The sequence below is a fragment of the Delphinapterus leucas genome, chromosome 12, assembly GCF_059928025.1.
Source record: "Delphinapterus leucas isolate spDelLeu-1000000601 "Yukka" chromosome 12, BTC_Dleu_Yukka2, whole genome shotgun sequence".
Taxonomy (NCBI): Eukaryota; Metazoa; Chordata; class Mammalia; order Artiodactyla; family Monodontidae; genus Delphinapterus; species Delphinapterus leucas.
The window spans coordinates 39348969-39371191 of NC_143140.1; the positions used below are offsets into that span (position 1 = coordinate 39348969).

The window sequence follows — 22223 nt, forward strand, 5'->3', positions numbered from 1 at the left end:
GTAAAGCCGTTCAGTGCTTCCCTGTGGAGTGGAACAAAATTAAATACGTGGGTGCACAGAACTTAGACTCTGAAATGAGTATGGCGAGGAGCTTGACTTAGGTGACTTTAATAAAGGAAGGACTCAGCCCCGCTCAAGCTTTCTTGAGAAGTGCCTCATAGACCATGTTAAGGACCCCATAGGTAACCCTCTCAAGGGCAGCTCACGCTGTTCTCCCAGATATGATTGGCATATTGAAAGAGGAACTGACATATGCCATTTGGCATATTTTTCAATTTACTTTTTTTTGGTTCTCTTTTTAATGACTTGTACCAGCGCCACAGACATCCTCAGGTACCTAGGCTCTGAAAGCTATGTGAAATGGGTAATTTGCAATCACTAGGACTTGCAGCTTGTCAATCTCACCCATATTTACACAGACAAAAGTAATCCTCTTATTCCATTATGGACAGTCAGAAATCATTCAATTTGCAGAATTAACCATCTGAGTCTACTCTAAACTTTATAATGGGCATGTACATATTTGGAATTACTCAAATTCCAACAGAATAAAAGGGGTTATTTTTGCATCATTGGCCTTCTCAGCCTTTCCTTAAGCAATATTCCACGACCACTCACAAGGTAAATGCCAAATTGCCATATGGGAAGCTCACTGTGATGCCCTTGCAAAGCAAATGAAAGGTGTCTTCGCTGCTGAAAGGTACTGTCAGCTTCAGAGAAATGCATCAATATTATGTCTATCATTTTGACTGGGAGACTGGCATCCATGATGCCAACAGCAGCACCAACATATGTACGGCCTTCAAGTGAGTTGGGATGATTATACAGAGAAGTAATCAACAGTATTTGATCAGCGCATGCTGAGTCAAGATTCTTTGCAAGAATTTCCCTCTTCAGCTCTGCCTTACCCTTTTCTGCTTTTGTTTCCACTGAATTTTTGGTTTCTGTCATGTCCGTTTTGGAGCTAGCCGTTCTGGAGTTTGTTGACTTTATGTTATGTGGCAATTCGTAAAAGATGTTGCCAGATTTCCCAATTGAGCTTTTTTTGTTGTTTTTTAACGGCTGAAGGTGATCAAATTACCGAGGAAAACGTGGAAACAAAGACATACAATTGATTTGGCTCCAAAGGCTCTGACTGAAATAAGAAAAGGATTGCATTAAACCGTGATCGGATTAAGTAGGAATGACTGCCTTATACTAAACTTTTTAATTGGATTCTAGAGTCACTGTTACACGAAGTGCATGACCTTCTTTATACTCTGGCAGAGTTGCTGCCTGGCCACTGGGTAAACCTCTGCAGCAGAGAGACCTACTTTCTGTTTCATTTTCAGGCCCCCACAGAGCCCAGCAGAGATATCTGATGAGGAGGATTCCATACTGTGAGGGGCTCACAGACTTAGACAATCTGCTGGGAAATTAGGCTAAGGCACCCTTGGAAATGTAATAGTCTCATACTAATATGAGACTATTACCCTTTAAATGTAATAGTCTCATACTAATAAGTGGATTTGTGTTTGCCCCTTGTGGTTTTCTCCATTTGATTTGGTGATTTTAGTAGTTCCCCAAAAGTCTTGGGGTTTCCATAAACATTGCCTAGAAACCTCTTTCTCCTCCATTTTGTAGGTTTCATCCAACATGCTATGGAGTGGATGGCCTCACAAGGGTAAGGGATGACTTACCCTTCTCGTATGTGAGAGTAAGTATTACATGATAGTGAATGAGGTTTACTATCACATTGTGATTTCAAGAAGGAAAGACAGGGATGTAAACAAACAACAACAACCAAAAAGTAAGTCAAAAACTATAATGTAAGATGTGGCAAGACCAACCATCCTCACAACAGGGATAGTGTAACACTTTCATACAAACCCACGACACAAGTTGAAATATAGTTCAATCCAGACCGGTCACCATATTGCATCTGACTTTGTTCCCTTCTCCCCATTGGCCACAGTGATCTCTCCCTGCTCCCTCCTCTGAGCTCCTCTACCAGTCACTGTCCCACCCTCATTTGGCACTTGTAAATCTGTCTCACAGTGAATGGCATATCTTAAATTCCTTCTCTTCTAGTAGTCTCTGTTTACTGTCTAGCACAAATATCTTACAGAGAACAGACGCTCACTTACAAGTGATTAACAAAATAATTCTCATTGCAATAAACTGTTATTCTACTCCAACCCGAATGACCAAAAATTCAAAAAACTGGCAAACTTTTCTACATAAATAAGAAAGAAATATCTGCTAAGTAAGCAAGTTTATGTGAGGGATTCTTAAATTCCCAGATTATAATTAATAATGATCATTCTGAAATTCTGTGAGATCTTAAGTCAAAGAAACAAATCATATGCTACCGTTTTAGTGGTATGTATATGAATTAAATGCACTTATTTTTTATCAAGTTATAATTCAGGCATGGCATATGTGATATTTAGGCAAACTAGAATACTAAATTAATTTCATCCTCAACCATGTCTTTGGAACCATTACAGTTGTAATGAAGGGGTGACTAGGAATAGTGCTTTAAACATCCAGAGAAACACTTCTAAAAATCACTAATGAATACAATATCTCTGCCACAGAAAAACATGAAAAGGATGTAAGCAGTGCACAAATTGCTGAGAAATAATTTTTTTAAGGTTTTGCCTCACTACTAGTAAACTGTGTGAATTAAGGCAGCTACCAGATGTCATTCTTGCCTTTCAAATTGGCAAAGATTTTTTAAATGACAATAAATCTCAATGAAGGCAAGGTGAAATAAATGGGTATTTCTATATACTACTGCTAAGACAGTGAACTAGCAATGTTTACCAATAGTCTTAGGAATGTTCATACCTTAAATCCAGTAATTCCACCTCTAGGAATATATCTTATGAAAATAATCAGAGATGAGTATCAAAAGTCTATATACAAGGGTGTTTATCAGCATAATTTCTTGTATTTAATTATAAACAAATAGGAGGAACCAACAATAGAAGCATTACTTAATTATGGCCTACTAATGTGATAAAATACTATGCAGTCATTCATTTTTTTTATTCTAACAATGTGAAAAATACTATTGACAATGTGAAAAATTTTCTCTTTTTAAATCAACATGTACTGTATAGGCATGTATATGCATGTACCATAGTGGGAGGCAAAAAACTAAAATGTTAACAGAGGAGTTCTGGAAAATAAATTAACGATGTTCTTTACGTTCTCTTTATACCATTCCACATTATCTTAGTTTTTTTCTGTAATAAACATGTATGACTTTTATAATCAGAAAAAAAATTATTGAAAAAGAAACACTAATTGAGGCAAATTTCAGGCACTCCTACCTCATTGTGAAATGGTTCCCCAATTTCTTTTCCTTATATATCCAGGGTTTCTTCTTTGTGAATGTTAAATTACAAAAGAGAGAAAGCACTACTAAACTTCTTTTCCCATAGGTTCAACTTCTCATGCACACCATTTATAATTTTTAAATGTCCAAATGACTTTATGCTCTCTTGGTGCCTGTACATTTCACTTTCTTTCTGACCTATTTTCCACCCTTCCTACCTGACAGAATTATCTGTCTCTGAAGGCTTTCAAGTGAACTATAGGACTTTATGTTTCCTTCTTTGGAGACTATAACTTAAAATATTACTTATAACTGAAAAAAAGAAAGTCTTGCCATGGAGCTTCTTAAAACAATTTAATTTCATATGAGTTATAGATGACATATTTGTCATTGTTTAAATGGCATAAACCCTACTTTGGGGCCACATTTCTTGCTCTGAGGAACTTATTTTTTTACGTTCGGAATTCATTCTACATCTAGCTACTAAAGTTTTAGGTATGTTTGTGAATCTTCCTGGTCTAAGTTCCAAATCCTATTGATCTTATAGCTGTGCTGTTTCTTATTTTCTTGAGGTGGACTTTAAAAGTTAGATTCGAATAAATTAAATGCAAAATGTGCTGCCTCTTTCATCAAAGGCGTAAATTAAAAATGGTCGGTCTCCTTTCCCAGGAGAATCCCTAATTTTAGCCCACTTCTGGAGGGGAAAAAAAAAGCCAAATATAAAGAAAGAAAAAAATGATATTAATATCAACCAAGTTTTTCTTACATTTAAAATTGTTCACAAATAGAAAATAAAATGCACACGTTTTTCTGGCCCCCTCTTTGCATTCTGTCTCACCTCTCCACCCTCTGTGTCCATCCCTCTCACTTTCACTGTCAATTATTAAGCTGATGTTTTTCAAATACATGTTCTCTTTAAAACCCTTCCAATATTTAAGATAGATATGTGATGGGGGAATCCATCACCTAACACCTTATATTTGGCTGAGGTTCTATTCTCACAGGAATAGCTTTCTCACATAGTTCTTCTGACCCTTACAAAGCTGATTCCTAAACCCTAAAATCCTCTGGCAGAGAGGGTGAAAGAGCACACCTCCTGTTTTCAACTCCACACAAACTCCAGGAACAGAAAAATACCTGTAATCGCGAAGAAATAATCTTTCCCCAACACTGGGATCCTATCCACAAGATCTCAGGGTCCCCCAATTCCCCACAGTGTGTGAGGAGGCCCCACAAAGCCAAACCTCATGGCACTGTTGGAAGCTCTGCCCTTTCCTACACAACACAAGGCGCTGACATGTCTGCAGATCACAGAAAAGTTGAACCTCAGTCTTCGAACTCCCTGGGAAAAGATGCAGCAAAAAATGATGGCATGATGCGATGTTTTCAAATGCACAAAGTCTTCATCTGTTTAACTTAAATATTTTAAAATATGTCCTATAGCATTTATTCTTGATTAAACCTCTTCTAGATAGTTAATCATTTAACGGTTTCTTTACAGTTGCTGTGCAAACAGTTCATTCATACCTAGGACATATCAAATCTCACAGATGTGTTCTTTAATTGGATTCATTTATTTCTAATCTCCTTAAGTCCTTACTACTGTAATGCTTAACTAAATATACATTAAACTCTATTATTTAAACAGCTAAAATAAATTTGAGATGTATTTTATAAGAATTCACAATTCAACAAATGTTTTATTATCATTATTATTATTATGTGCCTTGGTATTCAGATATTTTAAATTGCCTGGTAAATAAGCTGTGTTTTAACAAAATAAGTTCTGAATTGTTGCTAGAGATTTTGAATTGCCCACTGAAATGCCAACTTTTTCATTGTCGCCATATTTGGAGTCAGAGAGCTTGTATAATACTATACAGAATATATAGTTATAAATAGAGCCTACTACTAAAGACAGGATAGGCAGGTGCCTGCTTTTATTATCTTTAGGGCTGGAGATGTTTCCTTGGCTCCCATGAAGATGTCTCAAGAATGGTCTAGTGGTTGATGCTCAATATCTGTTGTTAGACATTTATTTCTTTGGCTTTAGACAGATGGCTCAGAAAAGGATAATAGGGTAAGCCTCATCTATTATCCTTCATTGATTCAGTTTATAAGCTTCTTTCTCTAGAGCAGTGATTCTCAAATTTCAGCATGCATCAGAAGCACATGAAAAATGTATTAAAACACAGCTTGCTGGGCTCCAGTCTTTAGAGTTTCTCATTTGTAGGTCTAGGGTAGAGCCCACAATTTGCATTTTTAACAAGCTCCTGGATGGTACTGACGCTACCAGTCAGGGGACCACGCTTTGAGAACTAGAGCAGTTGTTATCAGGGATGAGAGAAACTAAAAGAATCAGTTGAAAGAGAGGGCACCACAGAGAAGATGGAAAACCACTGAAAAGGGAGGGAACATTCCAAAGACAAAATTCACATGTTTCCCAGGGCCTGCCCTGACTGCATATATTTCACCAAACTATTCCCATCCCTGACTGTTTGCTTCCTTTCAGCCTCCTCTTGGGCATTTCCCATTCCTGCAGACCCTAAACCACTCAGAGCTGTAGGGCTTGGTCTTCAGGCTGCTTCTCTATTAACACCCACTCCCTAGTGATCTCAGCCCCTCCACTGGCTTTAAATTCTATATGCTGATGACCCTCATCTTCAGCTGAGACCTCCTCACTCCAAGACACCCAGATCCAACTGCCTACCTGGTGTTTCCACTCTGATGAATAACAGACATCTCAAACTAAACATGTCCACACACAACCCTTGATTGCTGCCCTTTCCTACAAATCTGCTTCTTCCCATGATTCACTCAAGTTGCTCAGACTAAAAACCTAGGTGCTGCTCTTGACTCCTATTTTTTTCACAACTCATATCCAGTCCATCTGCAAACCCCATTGGTCTACCTTCAAAACATCCTGAATGTGATCCTTCACCACAACCTCCCTCTTTCAAGCCATCATCTTCCCTCATCTAGGCAATTACAATCATTTCCTAACTGGTCTCCCTGCCTCTTCCCATCACCCACCCCAAAGCCTATTCTCCACATCATCCAGATGATCCTTTCAAAGCTTAAATTACTTCATGCCATGCCTTTGGCTCAAAACTCTCCAATGGCTTCCCAGAGCCTTTGAGACCCAATATGATCTGACTCTGCCTATTCTAGCATCCTCTTTTTCTGCTCTTCCCCTCTCTTTCTCTGCTCCAGCCATAGCGACCTCCTCCATTTGTCAACTTGTCAAGCTGATTGCCACCTCAGGACCTTTGCACTTGCTTCCCACTGCTGGAAATATTCTCCCTGCAGGTCTTGGTATGGCTGCCTCCCTCCCTTCATTTAAGAGTCCTCAGAGAGGACTTCCCTGACCACTTCCATCTCTTTTTCCCTTAATTTTTTTCCCCCTCATTTCCTGACATTATACAACATATTTACTTGTTTATAAGTACTATCTATTTCTTCCCACTAAAATTTATGCTCCATGAGGGTAGGAACCTTGTCTGTCTTGGTCATACCAGAGTCCTACCACAGAGCTTGGCATGTGGTAGACACTGGGGAAATACTTGCAGAGTGAATGCAAGAAACACGCCCAGTTTTCAGCAGAGAGGACTCTACAACATTTCTTACCATCCTCTTAATTACAGTCACAGAAATTAAGCTAATTCTAATGATAGAAATTTGTTTATAATGCAGGTCCTATTGAGTCAACAAGATGAGACACAAATAGAAAAGTGATTACAATGTGAAATGCCATGTAGCGTCTCTAAATATTTTCCCCTGGTTTTCAATTAACCCTCACAATAAATACCACCCTGCACTTTGCTATTTCTTGAACTGCTTTAATTGCAGGAATGAGATTGACACCCACTCTGCCCTCCCTTTTGTGGGCTTCATCCTTCCAGCATTTCTGAGCTGTAACCCTGCAGGGGTCCATTACCCAAATCCAGCACAACAAATACTTCACTTTGCCAGGACTGTAGCAAGATTTCAACAGCTAATAGAAATGCTGTGACGTTACTAGTCTCTTAATGACTAGTACATCTTTATTGGAGTATAATTGCTTTACAGTGGTGTGTTAGTTTCTGCTTTATAACAAAGTGAATCAGTTATACATATACATATGTTCCCATATCTATTCCCTCTTGCGTCTCCCTCCCACCCCTCTAGGTGGTCACAAAGCACCGAGGTGATCTCCCTGTGCTATGCGGCTGCTTCCCACTAGCTATCTATTTTACGTTTGGTAGTGTATATACGTCCATGCCACTCTCTCACTTTGTCACAGCTTACCCTTCCCCCTCCCCATATCCTCAAGTCCATTCTCTAGTAGGTCTGTGTTCTGGATGAAAAAAAATGCTGCTCTTTTCCTGTCGTATATTTGGACACCGATATCAATTAATGGGAGTGTTGAAAGAAGTAAATCTCGTGGGTCCTTACCTTCAGCCACCAGAACACATTACAGTCATCACAAGCGCAGAGAGTGAAATGAATGACCGAGGAGCAGAAGCAAGCCACAAACCCCTAAAAATGCTCTGAAACCAGGATTCTATTTTTATCGTGGTTTTCAATAGTAGGAGGAGAGAGCCAGCACATTCTCAGATTGCATTGCTAGAGAATGTTGCTATTCTCAGAGAGATGTAAAAAGTGGCAAGGGACTTGGATTTAAAAGTACAAACACAGAGAGAATCCCACTTTAATGGGTACCATTATGACATCCAGTTCAACATAATGAGGCTATTTCCACGATCTGGCCAGCAGCCCATATTAGCACGGCTTTACTGATGTGGATACAACAAATTCTGTTTGAACAAGAAATCCCAGGGAAAAAAAAAAAAGAGATCCTTTCACAAGCTCTATCTATTTAGCAATCAATCAAAGGAAAGATATCCTTCTAGTAAAGACAGCAGCTTGCATTTGAATCCTGGTAAAATATTAGATGGTCTAAATAAAATAATTGTCTACAGGTGATGCTTCTGGACTGCTGTTTTGTGAACGTCATGACCATTGGTGCTTAAACTGGTGGAGGGGAGATGGGCTGGGGCCTGGAAGTGAGCATACTGCATGGCAGCTGACTGGTTCTGGGAAGCAATGAAGACCCCATATTGAACAAGAGAGTGAACTATCCATAGACCTTGGTAAAATCTCTGCAAAACATCCTATTACTTCCTGAGCAATAGGTGGAATCATAAAATTGCCAATTTTGGACTATTTCAATATACAGAAGTGGCAATTTCATATGGTTCACCCTAGTACAATGTTACCAGCTTAAAAACAGCATACCAAAGAGGAAGTTGGATGGGCTCTGGAGTCTGGGCCCTGGGGTGGTATGCTCACTCTTGAGCTGTGTTATATTGGCTAAGTCACTTGGCCTCTCTGAGCCTCTGGCACAAAATAACCGCTGCTCAAATGCGAGTCCTTCTTATTCCCCAACCTTTCTAAGCTTGGCAGCAAACAAGAGCACCTTCCCACCCCTCCTTCAGCTTGGAGCTGACAACCATCTTCCAGTCTCTCCGGGGCAAGGCAGCAGCAATGCCTGGGAATTTCCCTTTACAAAAGAAAAGTTTAATTACATTAACCTAAAATAATTAGCAACACTTCCTAAAAACGTAATAAATCGGCAAAGACTATTTTGACTCTAGAGAGATTCTTCAATTTAAAATTTGCTGAGATGCATAATCCTATTAGAAGTCAGCCCCACAAAATATTCAAAAATCACATTCAAAGCAGAACAAAAATCTACTCAACATCATTCCAACAGGACAAAAGTCAACCTGGGCACAACTGCTCTCTCTCTCTGGCTCAGGTAATGAGATACACAGGACCTGCCCTGGGTAATGTCCTTGTGAGAATTAAAATTGGACTTCTTAGCCTGCAATCGGTTACCTTGCTGCCAATCATGATCTCCATACACACACACACACACACACACACACACACACCTCTCCAGGGGCCCGGCTCCTCTCACTGCATCCGCTCCCTCCCCACCATCTAACCAGAGGGGAGTCTGACTGCCCCTGCAAGCTTATTCCCCAGGGGCGCCCTAACAGTCCCAAGGTACTTTGGGCTCTCTTCCTTCTAATTGTGGATGGAAGCACTTCCCTCCAGGAAGGAATCTCAGTCATCAGCAAACCTATGGAGAAATCAAGGTAGGCTATAGCTTGGACTTGTGCTTACTTCTTTTTCCTTCAGATATTGTCTTGTTCATTTCGATGTCCTCAGAACCTAGCACTGTGCCTGACACATAATAGGTGCTCAATAAATCATTTATAAATGCTTAAAGACCTATTAGCACTAACCAACTGAAGGATGGTCTCACAGTCCTTTCCAGATGCCTCAGAATGTTTAGTGACCTATTCTTGGGCAACCCTCAGCCTTCTGAAGACTTGTGCTTTCCCTCCTTCAGCCCAAAGACTCACAGACGTTTATTCTGCGTTTACTGGCAGGCCAAAAATTATTCTATTTAATTTCACTGAAATAATCACCCTAATAATTTACACTTATCCCATGTTACTTTGTAATCAGGCACAGTGCCAAGAACCTCACACATTATCCATGTAATGTTCACAACGACTCTATGAGGTAGATATAATTATTACCCTCATTTTACAGATTAAAAAAAAGACAGTGAAGTTAGGCAATTTGCCCACAATCACAGAGTTAGTGGCAGCGCTGGGATTTAAATAGGCAACAGACCCAGAGCCCAAACCCTTAACTAATACGCTATATTGCATGATAAAATGTAGTGATATCTCATTTCATAACACATTTTTCAAATATCTTGTAAAACGTCCCTATGGTTATCAGAGTTTGAAACATCTAAGTAAGAAGCCTAGGGGTTAGGCTGCATCATATTCTAGTAGTAGGATTACAATGTCAAACGCCGCACTGGGGAGGCCTTCCGGTTCTGCAAATCTGGAGCTGGCCACATAGCTTCTCTGCACCTCCCTCTCCTCCATTCTGCTTCTGTTTGTTGTCCTAATGTATATCTCACATTTACTTCCTACAAATAATTTTTAAAATACAACCATTATACCACTGTGGCGCCACTGTGTATTCATTTCAATAAGATTTTAAGTTCAATTCAGAATACTGACATCCCTTAAAACTTTAAAAACTATGTCCTATGCCTGGATGCTAAAAATATATATATTCATTATTAAAGTCAAATGAACATGTTGAAGATATACTAGTACTCATTTGGGAAAGGTACGAGCTTTGGGGAAAATAGTTTCCAATCCTGATGGAACACGCTGAGTTCCAACAAAAAAAGTTCAGGTAAAAAGGTAGAGACAGAAAGAAACCCAGCTTTGGGCTTCCCTGGTGGTGCAGTGGTTGAGAGTCCGCCTGCCGATGCAGGGGACACAGGTTCGTGCCCCAGTCCGGGAAGATCCCACATGCCGTGGAGCTGCTGGGCCCGTGAGCCACGGCCGCTGAGCCTGCGCGTCCGGAGCCTGTGCTCCGCAACGGGAGAGGCCGCAACAGTGAGAGGGCCGCGTACCACAAAAAAAAAAAAAAGAGAGAAACTCAGCTTAGACAAGAGCAGTGAGACAAGCACAGCTGAATCGAATTTGAAGAGTGACTGTCACAGAAATACTTATGGAAAAAGAACAATGGGACAAATGTGTGGAAGTCATTGTTTCATCTCAAAAGATCCCACTTCTGTCCAACCCTTAAAATTCTACTCCTTCCCTGACACCTCCACCTTCATTTCAAGCTCCTTTGAATTCTGTGCCCTTAGCAAATAGTGCAAGTGTACCATATCATTTCAAACTAGACTAATCTGAGTTCTTAAATATTTAAATGAAACTCTTTTATTTTGTCAACTAAATTGTAAACTACTCAAGAGAAGCCAAGACTTCTGTTTCATGTATACATGCAATAAATCATTGCAATCTGCCATCCTCTGTAAAACACTGGTGAGATAGCCATACCCAGTCCATGTAGAGAGGTAGGGAACATACAAAAGCCTCCACTGATCATCAAAAATGCCACTGTTGCAGGTTTTATTCACTTTAAATTATAATTACTGACTTGGTAAAATTGACAAAACACTGGTTCCAACAAAATTAACCTCAGAAACTTGATAAAAGCTTAGTTTCTTAGAACCCTCTCTTTCCTTGTAAACAACATTTCACCATGTAAGGCACCTTCTACCTTGCCTGGCACACATAAGGCACTTGGTAAGTGCTGGCTTACCTCCATCCAAGCAGAAATCTCAGCTCCCTCTAGAGCATACAGTAACACCGGTGAAAAGCAGGGCGAGCCTAATCAAACTATAGAAGCCACCACACACAAAGAGCACAATGCTTGGAGGGGTGTGAATGGAAGGACTGGGGAGGGGAAAGGAAGTAAACACTTAAATTTGTGGATTCGAGGATCTTGAAATCCAAGTTAAAGAGGGAATTATTCATCTCCTTCCAAAGTATTTCAGTTGAAGTCACATAATTGGCAAGAGCTAATAACAACAGTTAAGATATTTTGAGCATCTGCTCTCTGCCAGGTACTGTGCTATACGTACATTATCTTATTTAATCCCCCTCGGTCCTTAAGAAGTGTATGCAAATGTCTCCATTTCACAGATGGGAAAACAGAGGGTCAAAGGTGTAGAGCTATGCTCAAAGTCTCACAGCTATTATGCAGCAACGCATATTTGAACCTGGATCCATCTGACACCAAAGCTCACGCCTTTCCCTTGCAGGTTGCTTCGAATGATACTGTGCTTTTAAAAAAACAAAATCACGATCCTAGTGCAATATAACTTCCCAGAGTAAAAGTCACAGATGGTAAACAGATGGCCCAGACTCAGCCAGACCCCTAACGTTGTCAGTGCCCAACAAAAGCAAGTTCCTCTCTCATGGCCCTTAGCCCTGCCCTCACCATGGATCACCTCTCCCCACTGCCAGCTCCCTGGACCTTGGGATGCCTGCAGCAGGGGGAAGGAGATGGGAAGTTACTCCTTCAGACAAGGCAGAATGTTAAATCCCTCCACTCATAGGTACTCGGGTATTTCCAGGTTCCATCTAAACTCCAACCAATCCTTTTTGCATGATGGCTTAAACACAGACACCAGCACTTCAACCCAAATGAGTTTTCTATCACCGCCTGCTAATCTAGAAAGATGTCACAAGCCAATGAGAACAGAAAACAGAGAGGAAAGCACTTGATAAGGGGAAGGAAGTAGCAGCCTTTTACTAAATTATCAAGATATGCATAATCCAAAAAAAGTAAATCAACTATGCTTCAATTAAAAAAATAAGGTATGCATAATCCACCCACCTCCATACACACACATCTTGTACCAAACATAACAGCGTTTGCCTCATGACCACACTAAGTCAAAAGACAAAAACATGTTTCTCTGGAGTTCCAGTAAAGCCTTATTTGAATTTGTCCATCCATTCACAATAACATGGATGAATCCCTGCCTTCAAATGTAATGATCCATGTTTTTCCACGATGTGACTCAAAGATCAGAACCCTTCTCCTCCCAACAGCCAGAGAAGAGTGGTCAGGCTGGTCATTTAGTAAGCACCAAGCGGCCTCCACCCAGGAAGTAAAGGGGAGGTCCTGTGAGTCAGTGCCATCCAGGTCAGGGTAACAACAAAGGAAGGAGTGGAAGCCAGAGGGGCCTGCGGAAGGGGAAGCAGCCAGGCAGCAGCGCTGCCAAAGGGGCAGAGGATGACGCACCTGCCCAGAGCATGCTGGGAAGCTCTCCATCCCCAGCCCCTGAACAGAGTCCCCAGGGGACAACCTTTTCTGCCATTATCCTTCAAAAACAGAAAAGGGCCAGTGCTGACCCCCAGAAACACACACACACACACTCTCTCTCTCTCTCTCTCTCTCTCTCAAATAGCCTGCCACCACAGGAGGTAATTTGGTGTCTCATGTGATAAAAAAAGGATGACTTGGTTTGCCAATTCACTGACTTTTGTTTAACCAGAACATAAAATGTTAAATCTGGTTGCAGAAAAGAAATAATTAGTAATAGCAATATTGTATCTGGGTAATCTAAAGGCAAGCAATTCAATAAAAAACTAAAATGTTTGCAGGCCACATTTTTTCTTACACAGTGAAAATGCCCTTAAAGGAGAAAAAAAAGATACATTCTTAATTGAATGTCACTGAGAAGGTAGCACTGCTAATTTAACCCCCTCAATTGTCAATACCTGAACATAGTTGTGAAGCAGCAACACAGAGGCAGCGTTTTAATGTTCCATCATGAGACCAGATGAAAGCCTATCCAGAAGCTGGGTGGCCTAACACTACAGGCCTTACTCATTTAAAGCCATTCCTCTCTCCCAGACATTTTCTCCCCCACCATCACCATACAGAGAACTGGGGGATACAGTTGACATTCCAGGCTTTAACCCTGGCTTCACTACTTACTCAGCAGATCTGACCTCAGCTTCCTCACCTAGAAAATGGGGAGTGTGATCCTGGCCCCAACCACTGTACAGAGATGTCAAAAGAGCAAATTAAGCAATGAATGTGGCAGCACTCTAAAAGAAATATGTATTCAGCATAGAGGGAAAATGTTGAGTATAAATGAGAAATTCAAAACTAAATACAGATCATTTTGATTAAAAGAATTACAATTAGTGAAAAGTGTATGAAGGATAAGATTATTTAAGTGAGTACTGGTATTAGGTACTGTAAAACAGACTAAATGTCCCAGTCCTTTCCTTTAATAAAGTGTTTTGGTAGTTATAAAATTATTATTAATTACTATTAATAGCTTTGGTTGTTATAAATTACTGTCTATACAAATGTGTTTTCAATTTGTTTCTATGACCATTCAGTTACATAAAAGATCATTTGAAAAGGACAACAGGGGCTTTGATGTTCAATATTATCCTAATAATAATTCAACACAATTAGGGATCAAACCTAATTTATGGGTATACATTGGTACATGATTATTATTTTTCATGATCAAAAACATTAAATCTATGCAATGAGTGCGCCATCGATCTGAGGCACGAGAATAAATTATTTCATATTTTGGTGTAGATTGCTAAGTCAAAGGTGCTTCATTTGACATTACTTGTAATAGAAAAGGGTGGTTTTGCTACAAAAGCCAGAAAAATAAAGTCCATTTTTATAACTACTCAAATTATTGGTCAAGTTTTTACAAATCATTTTCTAAAATTTCCTAGTAGTAATAGCAATAATATCATGGGGCCTTTAAATTAATTACATTTTTTTAAAAATTTAAGTGCTCAAATTAGCTCAGCACTATTAACACACTTGAAAGGCAAACTCATATCAGCATATTTTAATGTCTGCTGCTTTATGGTAAGGATACATAAGGGTTTATATTCACAGAATATGTTAACACTTAGAAACCCTTTTTAATTGTGAGAACTACAGTGGTTTTATGCAAAGAAGAACAAAAATTATGGGACCTGCAATAATTACAGTGTAGACTTTTTTTTCTTTTCTATGAAGGAAGTATGTCTCCTTTGGCATTTGCCCTAACTTTTCTACAAATTCAAAGGATTATTCAGTAGATAGCAAGTGTTATATAGACCACTAATGTAAATTGCGTCTACTTGTTCTGCTTTCTGTAACACTGAGATAGAAACTGTAACACAGAAAATTACTTTCTTCTATATGTTCAGTGAATCACTCTAAAACAGCATGTGAGATTTTCCACTGAAACACTGTTCTACCCTAAACTTAGGAAATAAACAGAGAAGCCTTCTTTACCAACAACAACAACAAAAAAATGGTTGAAGATATTAAATGTATCTGATTCCAAAATTACCCAATTACTCTGAAAATCTTCTCTCTTACTTTCCAAGCGAAATATCAGAATTGTATTAGCTTACAATTCTCATTAGAAGTCTAGTTTAAAATACACTAACATTTACTACTATATCCTACAGAAGTCCCCTCACAAAATACTATCAGTCATCCTAAATGAGGTCACGCATCAGTGAGTACTTGATGAATTTCAGTGGCGGACTGTCTTTAATGGCATCAGTAAACTAGATCTCATGTATATTTTTGCAACCTTCTACACACAGTAATTTGAACACTTAAAATGTGCCATAATAAATGTACAGTGGCTATGTAGGAGAATGTTATTTAAGGATGATGTATCATGTCTGTAGCTTACTTTAAGATGATTCAGTGGAGAAAAAAATGTATATACAAATAGACATAGATATAGGAAGAGAGAGACAGAAAGCAAATATGGCTTTACTATAGATGATGTGTATATGGATATTCATTGTACTATTCTTTCAACTTTTTTGTATGTTTGAAAATTTTACGTTTTAAAATATTTTAAAATGAGATTCTTACACCTTACTGGTTGATCCTTAAAAGTAGACTTAAAAAGTTTAATTATTAAAACATAAAGAGAAGCAAGACTGTTCATTTTTCTAGAAATTACTTTTCACAGTTTATTGGGTGTTCCACATTTTCAATCTTCTTCACGTTAAGTACTAATGTTTTCCATCTGAACTGGCTATGAATAACTAACACTACTAATTAAACAAACCCGAGGACATACAAATTCAAGAAAATTACTTTGGTTTTACACAGTATGCTCTCTTTCACTCTCCATACTTTCTGGACTTTCCCCACATCCACTGTTACTAGACACTAGCTCCATTCACCTCTCCTCTTGAAAATAATCAGGGAGCAGGGCCTGTCATACTTAACACTTATTTCAAACCCCGTGGGCACTCAAAGTTTATACGAAAGATTTTTTTTTTTTTTTAAGCTAAAAGGGTATGTGTGTCTTATAGAAAGTCACGAGCTGGTCAGCTTTTTTTTTTTTTTTTCCTGTTTTGGGGTTTTTTTTGGGGGGGCGAGTTTTAATGAAGAGCTATACAAGCTTCAGTGAACCTCAAGGACCCAGAGAAAAACTAAGAAAAAATTTTATATTTAATCATAATGTCTTCTCCCTTTCTTCTCCAGATTTCCAGAACACCAACATTTTGTACAGTGGTCAGACAAAAGCCAGTAAAAACACCACCTGCCTCTAAAATTCCTACAATCACTGTCGCAGCCGCTTATTAAAACAAGGCTACTGAACATTTCTATTCATCATTGCTTTTGTTAGATAATAATGACTAATTTTTCTAGGCATATTTTAACTTCAACAATAAATTTACCACCAGGAACTTAGAAAAATGAGTTTCTGGGACAGTGTATAGAAGAGTGGGCCTGTGCCCTTTAAAATGGTCACTTTCATGAAAAACAAAAATGGCATGAGGAAATGTTCTAGCTAAAAGAGACTTAGCGAAACAGAAAGCTGAATGCAATGTGTGATCCTGGATTGGATCCTGGACCTTAAAAAAATAATAGAAGTTTTTCTACAAAGGACATTATTGAGACAACTGGAGAAATTTGAATAAGGTATGTATATTGGATAATAGTATTATATTTGTGTTAAAGTTCTTGCTTTTCATAATTCTACTGTGGTTATATGAGTGAATGTCCCTGTTCTTAGGAAACACACACTTCAGCTTTTAGGGGTAAAAGAGCATGACGGCTGTACTTACTCTCAAATAGTTCATAAAAAAGATAGTAACATTTGTGCATGTATATGTACATGTGTATATATTTGGAGGGGGAAAGGGAAGGAAGGGAGAGATTGGGAATGCCAAAGCATAGTGGCAGAATGCTAACCACTGGTGAAAATCTGGGTGAAGGCTATACGGGGGTGCTTTATACTTTCTTACATCTTTTCCAAAAGTATAAAATTATTTCAAAATGAATTTTTAAAAATATACTTCAAATAAATTCCCAGATTTGTCCAATTAAAAAAAAATGAGTTTCTGATGAATGTAGCTTCCACCAAAATGCCACACCTTCATTTGACCAACGACTACTTAAAATTCTCTCTACTTTCATGACATGAAAACCCCTTCACAAAGTATGCTATTAAACTGTCTAAATTTGGAAAACATCTGGCCTGTCAAGTTATTTGGGGGGGCTTGTGGTTTTAAGTATATTGTTTGAGGTGGTGTATTTGGAAAGAATTCACTTATCATTCTCAGGCTTCATAGAGAACTAGCCCTGAAACAAATGTATGTGGTAGTTCACTGCTACCATAGAGAATCAATAGCCATCTATTTAATTTGCTAAGACAATGTAAATTAGTAACTTCCAGCCAGATGTGTGATATACACATCAAACAAACTGCAACCTGTTCATTATGAAAATCTTGTCAACACACACAGAGCCACTTGATGACATTCCATCTAAGGCAGTTTCCACATTTGCAGCTATAAAAATTGTCCTAAGAATTTTTATACAAAGAATTGGAGCTGAGCCTCATAAAAGGGTAATCAATTTCAGCTTTTCATCTTGTGTGCTTCTGTGTGTTTATTTCTACTTTCATTCAGAGGTATAAAACATTCAGAAAAATGTGTGCGATGTTATTTTTCCCTCTGTAAATCATTTATCCTCATTACATCTTTTTAATCTGATGTAGAGTTGGGAGCCTAATCCTGCAGCTCTGAAGGAGTGTGTAGAGTGAAGAATGACAGAGTCAACAGAAGAAAGAAAGTACACTTATCCCCTGGAAAACAAAACAGAATATTTCAAAATGACTCTAAACATAAATTAAGTTTACCCATTGGGAGGTCTAACTTGCATTCTGATCATTTATATGGGGCTGTGTGACTATATACCCGCTGTTTGATAAAAAATGATTATAACCACAGGCACCCACCATAGAACAGAGTGTATGTATAATGCTCGTGATGTCTCAGACATACAGAGCACCTTCTTAAAGAATGTCCGTTTCCTTTCCATGGTGAGCAGACATAATTTTTCACTCTTTAATACTTCTACTCCACAAAGTGGCTTATTTTATGAATTATGTTTTGCCATTTTCTCTTACGTTTATTTTAACAATATGAAAAACTGCATTCATAAAATAGATGGTTTTGTTTCATGGTACCCCAAATACTGGTATGTTTTCTGCTCTCTGTTAAAATCCACAGCTCTCTTGCTATTACAAGAACCTAACAGTATTTGTTTTAATACCACTTACTAAAAGGAAAGAAATAAAAAGGTTCTTCTTAATAACCAGCTATTATTCTTGAATACTGAATCCTCATTTAAACCAAATTCATTTTCCAAACCTACTGAATTAAATTTTCTTATTAAACAGGGCACAGAGTAAATAATCTTATTGCCAAGCATAATATTTCCAACTACTACATTTATAATTTGTTAATTTAAAAGAACGTGAAATGAGTCTACTCCTCATGGCCAATAGTACAGTCTTATTCCAAATAGCACCCTTTAACCAACTTCCTAATGTCAAAATAGCATTTCTACTAAGTGCCCTGGTGTGTCAATGCTTCCAAAGTAAATAACTGCTGAGGTAACCTAAAATCACAAGAATTTCAACCTCTACCAAAAAGAAAAAAGAAAAAGGTAACTGCACACAAAAGGGTTCTTCATAAAGGCTTCAACCCCAAGCAATTTTATTTTCACAAACATTATACAGAACGTGCTTTCTTCACGAGGGGCACACCAGGACACGTGGTCAGCCTGCAGGGCCACACCGCTAACCAGAAATGATTATTGTTTCTAGAAAGAGTAAGGCTCCAATGCAGCCACCGAGGCCGCCCAGCCAGCCGCGCCCGCAGGTGGCACCGCGAGCCCGGCTCCTCACGCAGCGAGGATGCTGCACAACAAGCCGGGCCTGGGCGCCTACCAAGACTTGCAGTCTTACATCAGGTCGGGCCCCTTTGCTTTCTGGAGGTTAAAGTTAGACCCTCCTGGTCACTTAAACCCCCTTTGTGGTTCAAGGAAGGAATCACTCTCTCAGAACTCTTAACTTTGATTGGAGACTCTGGTTAAAATTAAGAACTTCAAACCCAGCTTTGAAAAAGTGAAACAGATGTCCTGTTTATTAACTATAAACGGCTCCGTACGTGGGACCCTCCTCTCTCTCTCCTTCCTGCCGCATTGTTTTATTTAATGCAGAGTTAGATTAAAAGGTTAAAAGAGAGAGAGTAGAAAGCAAATATGGACTGTGGATGGGAAAAGTCCTAAATCTTTCTCTAGAACGTAAGAAAGTCTCTTCATAGCGGCAAAAGTGCTGGAGCTGCCCCTCAGCCGGCGCTCAGGGTCAAAACCGGCGTCCCCGCGGACCCCAGTCTCGCCTAACACGGCCGTGCCCACCACCTGCACCCTCGTGGAAACCAGGGTCGCCTGCAGTGGGCAAAGGGGTCCCAGACTTGCACTCACGTGAGGACATAGTTGACGCTGACGATACAGTGCGGCCTGGACGAGCGGCTGTTGTGCACGATGGTCGCATAGCTCTGCACCCACACCCAGCCGCCGTGCTTCGCCAGGAACCGGTAGTATTTGGTGGTCACCTGCCCCTTTACCAGCACTGATGGAGAGACACAAGGCAGCTGATGGTGAACGGACCCGCTCCTGAACCGGTCCAAATGTAATCCCTGGCGGTGGGAGGGCGGGTCCCCCGTGAGCCCTGATAACTGCTCCCAGGGCAGGAGGGAGAGAACGTTCTGGTTAGAACGTTCCCAAATGAACCGACTGTCCTGTTCATTTGCATCGAGTGCTCGGATCCCTCACGCTTAGCCAGGAGGGCAACACTTAAAGTTGGGGGATTCCCGGCACTCGATGCTCTACCTACGGAGGGTCTGGGCCGCTCAACTCCGATGCTCACGTTCCCTGTCTCGGAGATTAAACTCAAAGCAAAGCTGTATCCAAAGCTGAAGCGAGTCAACGCGCGTGAGCCAAGTGGCCGAGCCTCGGTTTCCGCTTCCATCTTGGTGGGGGAGGGGGGCGGCTATCAATAGGAGAACAAGACCCTCCTGGGAGAACTTCACCCAGAAACTCAGAGGCTCGCCCTCGGCCTGTGTGAGGGCCCGCGGATGAGGAGGGAAATGAAGTGGGACCGGTGCTGGGGCAGGCGCCCGCAGGGCCTCTCCTACCATCCCCCACCCCTCCCCCCACCGTCCTCCGCCCCGGGCCGGGCAGCGTGGCGCCTTACGCAGGTGGTGGGCGCAGCGCAGGTGGAAGGTGTCGCAGCCGTGCACGTGGTGGTACAGGGTCTTCTCAATCAGGTCCTGAGGCTCGTACCCCGTCAGCTCCGCCACTCTAAGGAGAGCAACCCCGGCGGGATGAGCGCCGGCTGCTGGGCCGTCCCCACCCTCGACAGCCGCCTCAGCGCTGGGTGCCCACCCTCACTTCGCAGGGCCCTGTCAGTCGCCTCATCTGCAAAATGGGCTCACAAGGTAGACGAGGACCTCTCAGTGACTGAGTGGGGGCCTCCCTCCCTCTAGGCGTGACCCCTTCCCGCCCTGACCGCCCACCTGGAGTCCAGGAAGATGAGCTTCATGTCCAGGCTGGCGCGGAACATGAACATGTTGCTGTGCAGCTTGATCTCCGTGACGGCGCTGGGAGGCAGCGAGTGGCCCACGGCCACCAGGCCCACGTTCTGGTAGCAGCCGTCGAAGGGGGACATGTCCAGGCTGTACTGGCGGATCTTCAGGTAGCCGCTGCAGTGAATGACCTGAGGCGGACGGCGAGGGCGGGAGACTCAGCCACAGCCAGGAAACATCCAAAAAGGGGGCGAAGGGACTGAAACATTTGGAGACTCTCCTCGGCCACAAACCCCTGTGGGCCACGCCCGCGCATTGAAGTGTCCAAAGTTATTGGGGTTCCAACGTGTCTCAAGGGAACGACTGTACTGTCCCAGTGAGCTCACTTGGGAGCTGAGGAAAATGCAGAGGCCTGAGCCCGGCCAACCCTAATGCATCCGGATCGCGAAGTGGGGCCCTGGAACCTGCATTCTGATCATGTTTAGTGCTTATTAAACAAGAAAAACTTGGATTCCAGCGAAAGCGCTGGTTCTTAACCTCTGGCAGGGGAGGGGGCAGAATCTGACGCTGTGAGTAAACTCTACGAATCCACCCAAGTTACCGACCGTTTCAGACGCTTTACACACCCCTAAGGCCCATTGCGTGCCCCAGGTTAAGACCCCCAGCGGCCAGGCAGCACCCGGACCCAGTGAGACGTATGCAATCTTAAAACGTAGTCCCCAGGTGCTCGCGAAGTTTAATGGCCCTGGCGGTGCGCCCGGCGCTGTGACGCGTGCGGGGCACTGTGGTCCCGGCTGCCTGAACCTCCCTCCCACGCCGCCGCACGTGCCTCTGGTCCTGCCCCGTTCACCTGCACCAGGCTCGGTGGCCGCGGCCGCCACGGGGCGTGGATCTCCCCTCTCAGCCACGCACCTTGTAGCCGCCGCAGGTGAGGCCCGCGTTCCTCTTGGCCAAGACGCACTTCATCCTCAGGAAGAAGGAGCGCTCGATCTCGTACTCTGGAGAGAGGAGCGGACGGAGGCACAGGACGTGAGGCCGGCGGTGCGGCGCCATGTCCCTGTCACGGCTAACGGAGGAAGAGCTACCAGGGACTGCGATGGGCCGGAGTGTCACCGGCGCGCGTCCGCCTTACCCTGGACGAAGTGAGAGTGGTAGGGCTGGTGGGCAGTGAGCACCGCCGTCATCTCGTCGTGGTCCGCAGGGTGGATGTATTCGTAAATGCTGTTCCCGGTCAGCTCTACCTGTAAAGAGGGGGGTATCACCGTCTCCAAGGAGGTGGGATGCCCCACGGAGGGGCTGGAAGATTGAGCCGGAGGTCTGCAGGGCTATGAGGACAGGAGCCACAGCTCTAGAGTCGGTCCTGAGTTCTAATTCCAGTTCTGCTGCCTGCTACCTATTGCAACATATCTAAGCCTCAGTTTCCTTATCTATGAGAGGAAAGAATAATAATAGTAATTGAAGTAGTAATAGTAGTAGCTTCCTGGCAATGTTCTGGTGAAGACATCACGACATGAGTATGTAACCACCTCCCATGATCTTTGGCTTATGGTAGCAGCTCAAAAAGGTAGCCATTG

The 22223-nt window shown here is 41.6% G+C and overlaps 1 protein-coding gene across 1 annotated transcript in view; it reads right to left on the reverse strand.

Annotated features, from left to right (window-relative positions):
• The window catches only part of SIM1 (SIM bHLH transcription factor 1), a 66214-nt gene that overhangs the window by 30181 nt on the left and 13810 nt on the right, over positions 1-22223 (reverse strand). Inside the window, exons 4-8 of the mRNA XM_022562475.2 lie at positions 21782-21890; positions 21562-21647; positions 20641-20840; positions 20319-20425; positions 19547-19694 (exon numbers count right to left, since the gene is read on the reverse strand). Of these exons, the coding sequence (XP_022418183.1) occupies positions 19547-19694; positions 20319-20425; positions 20641-20840; positions 21562-21647; positions 21782-21890 (650 nt within the window). The remainder of the gene's footprint in view (positions 1-19546; positions 19695-20318; positions 20426-20640; positions 20841-21561; positions 21648-21781; positions 21891-22223) is intronic.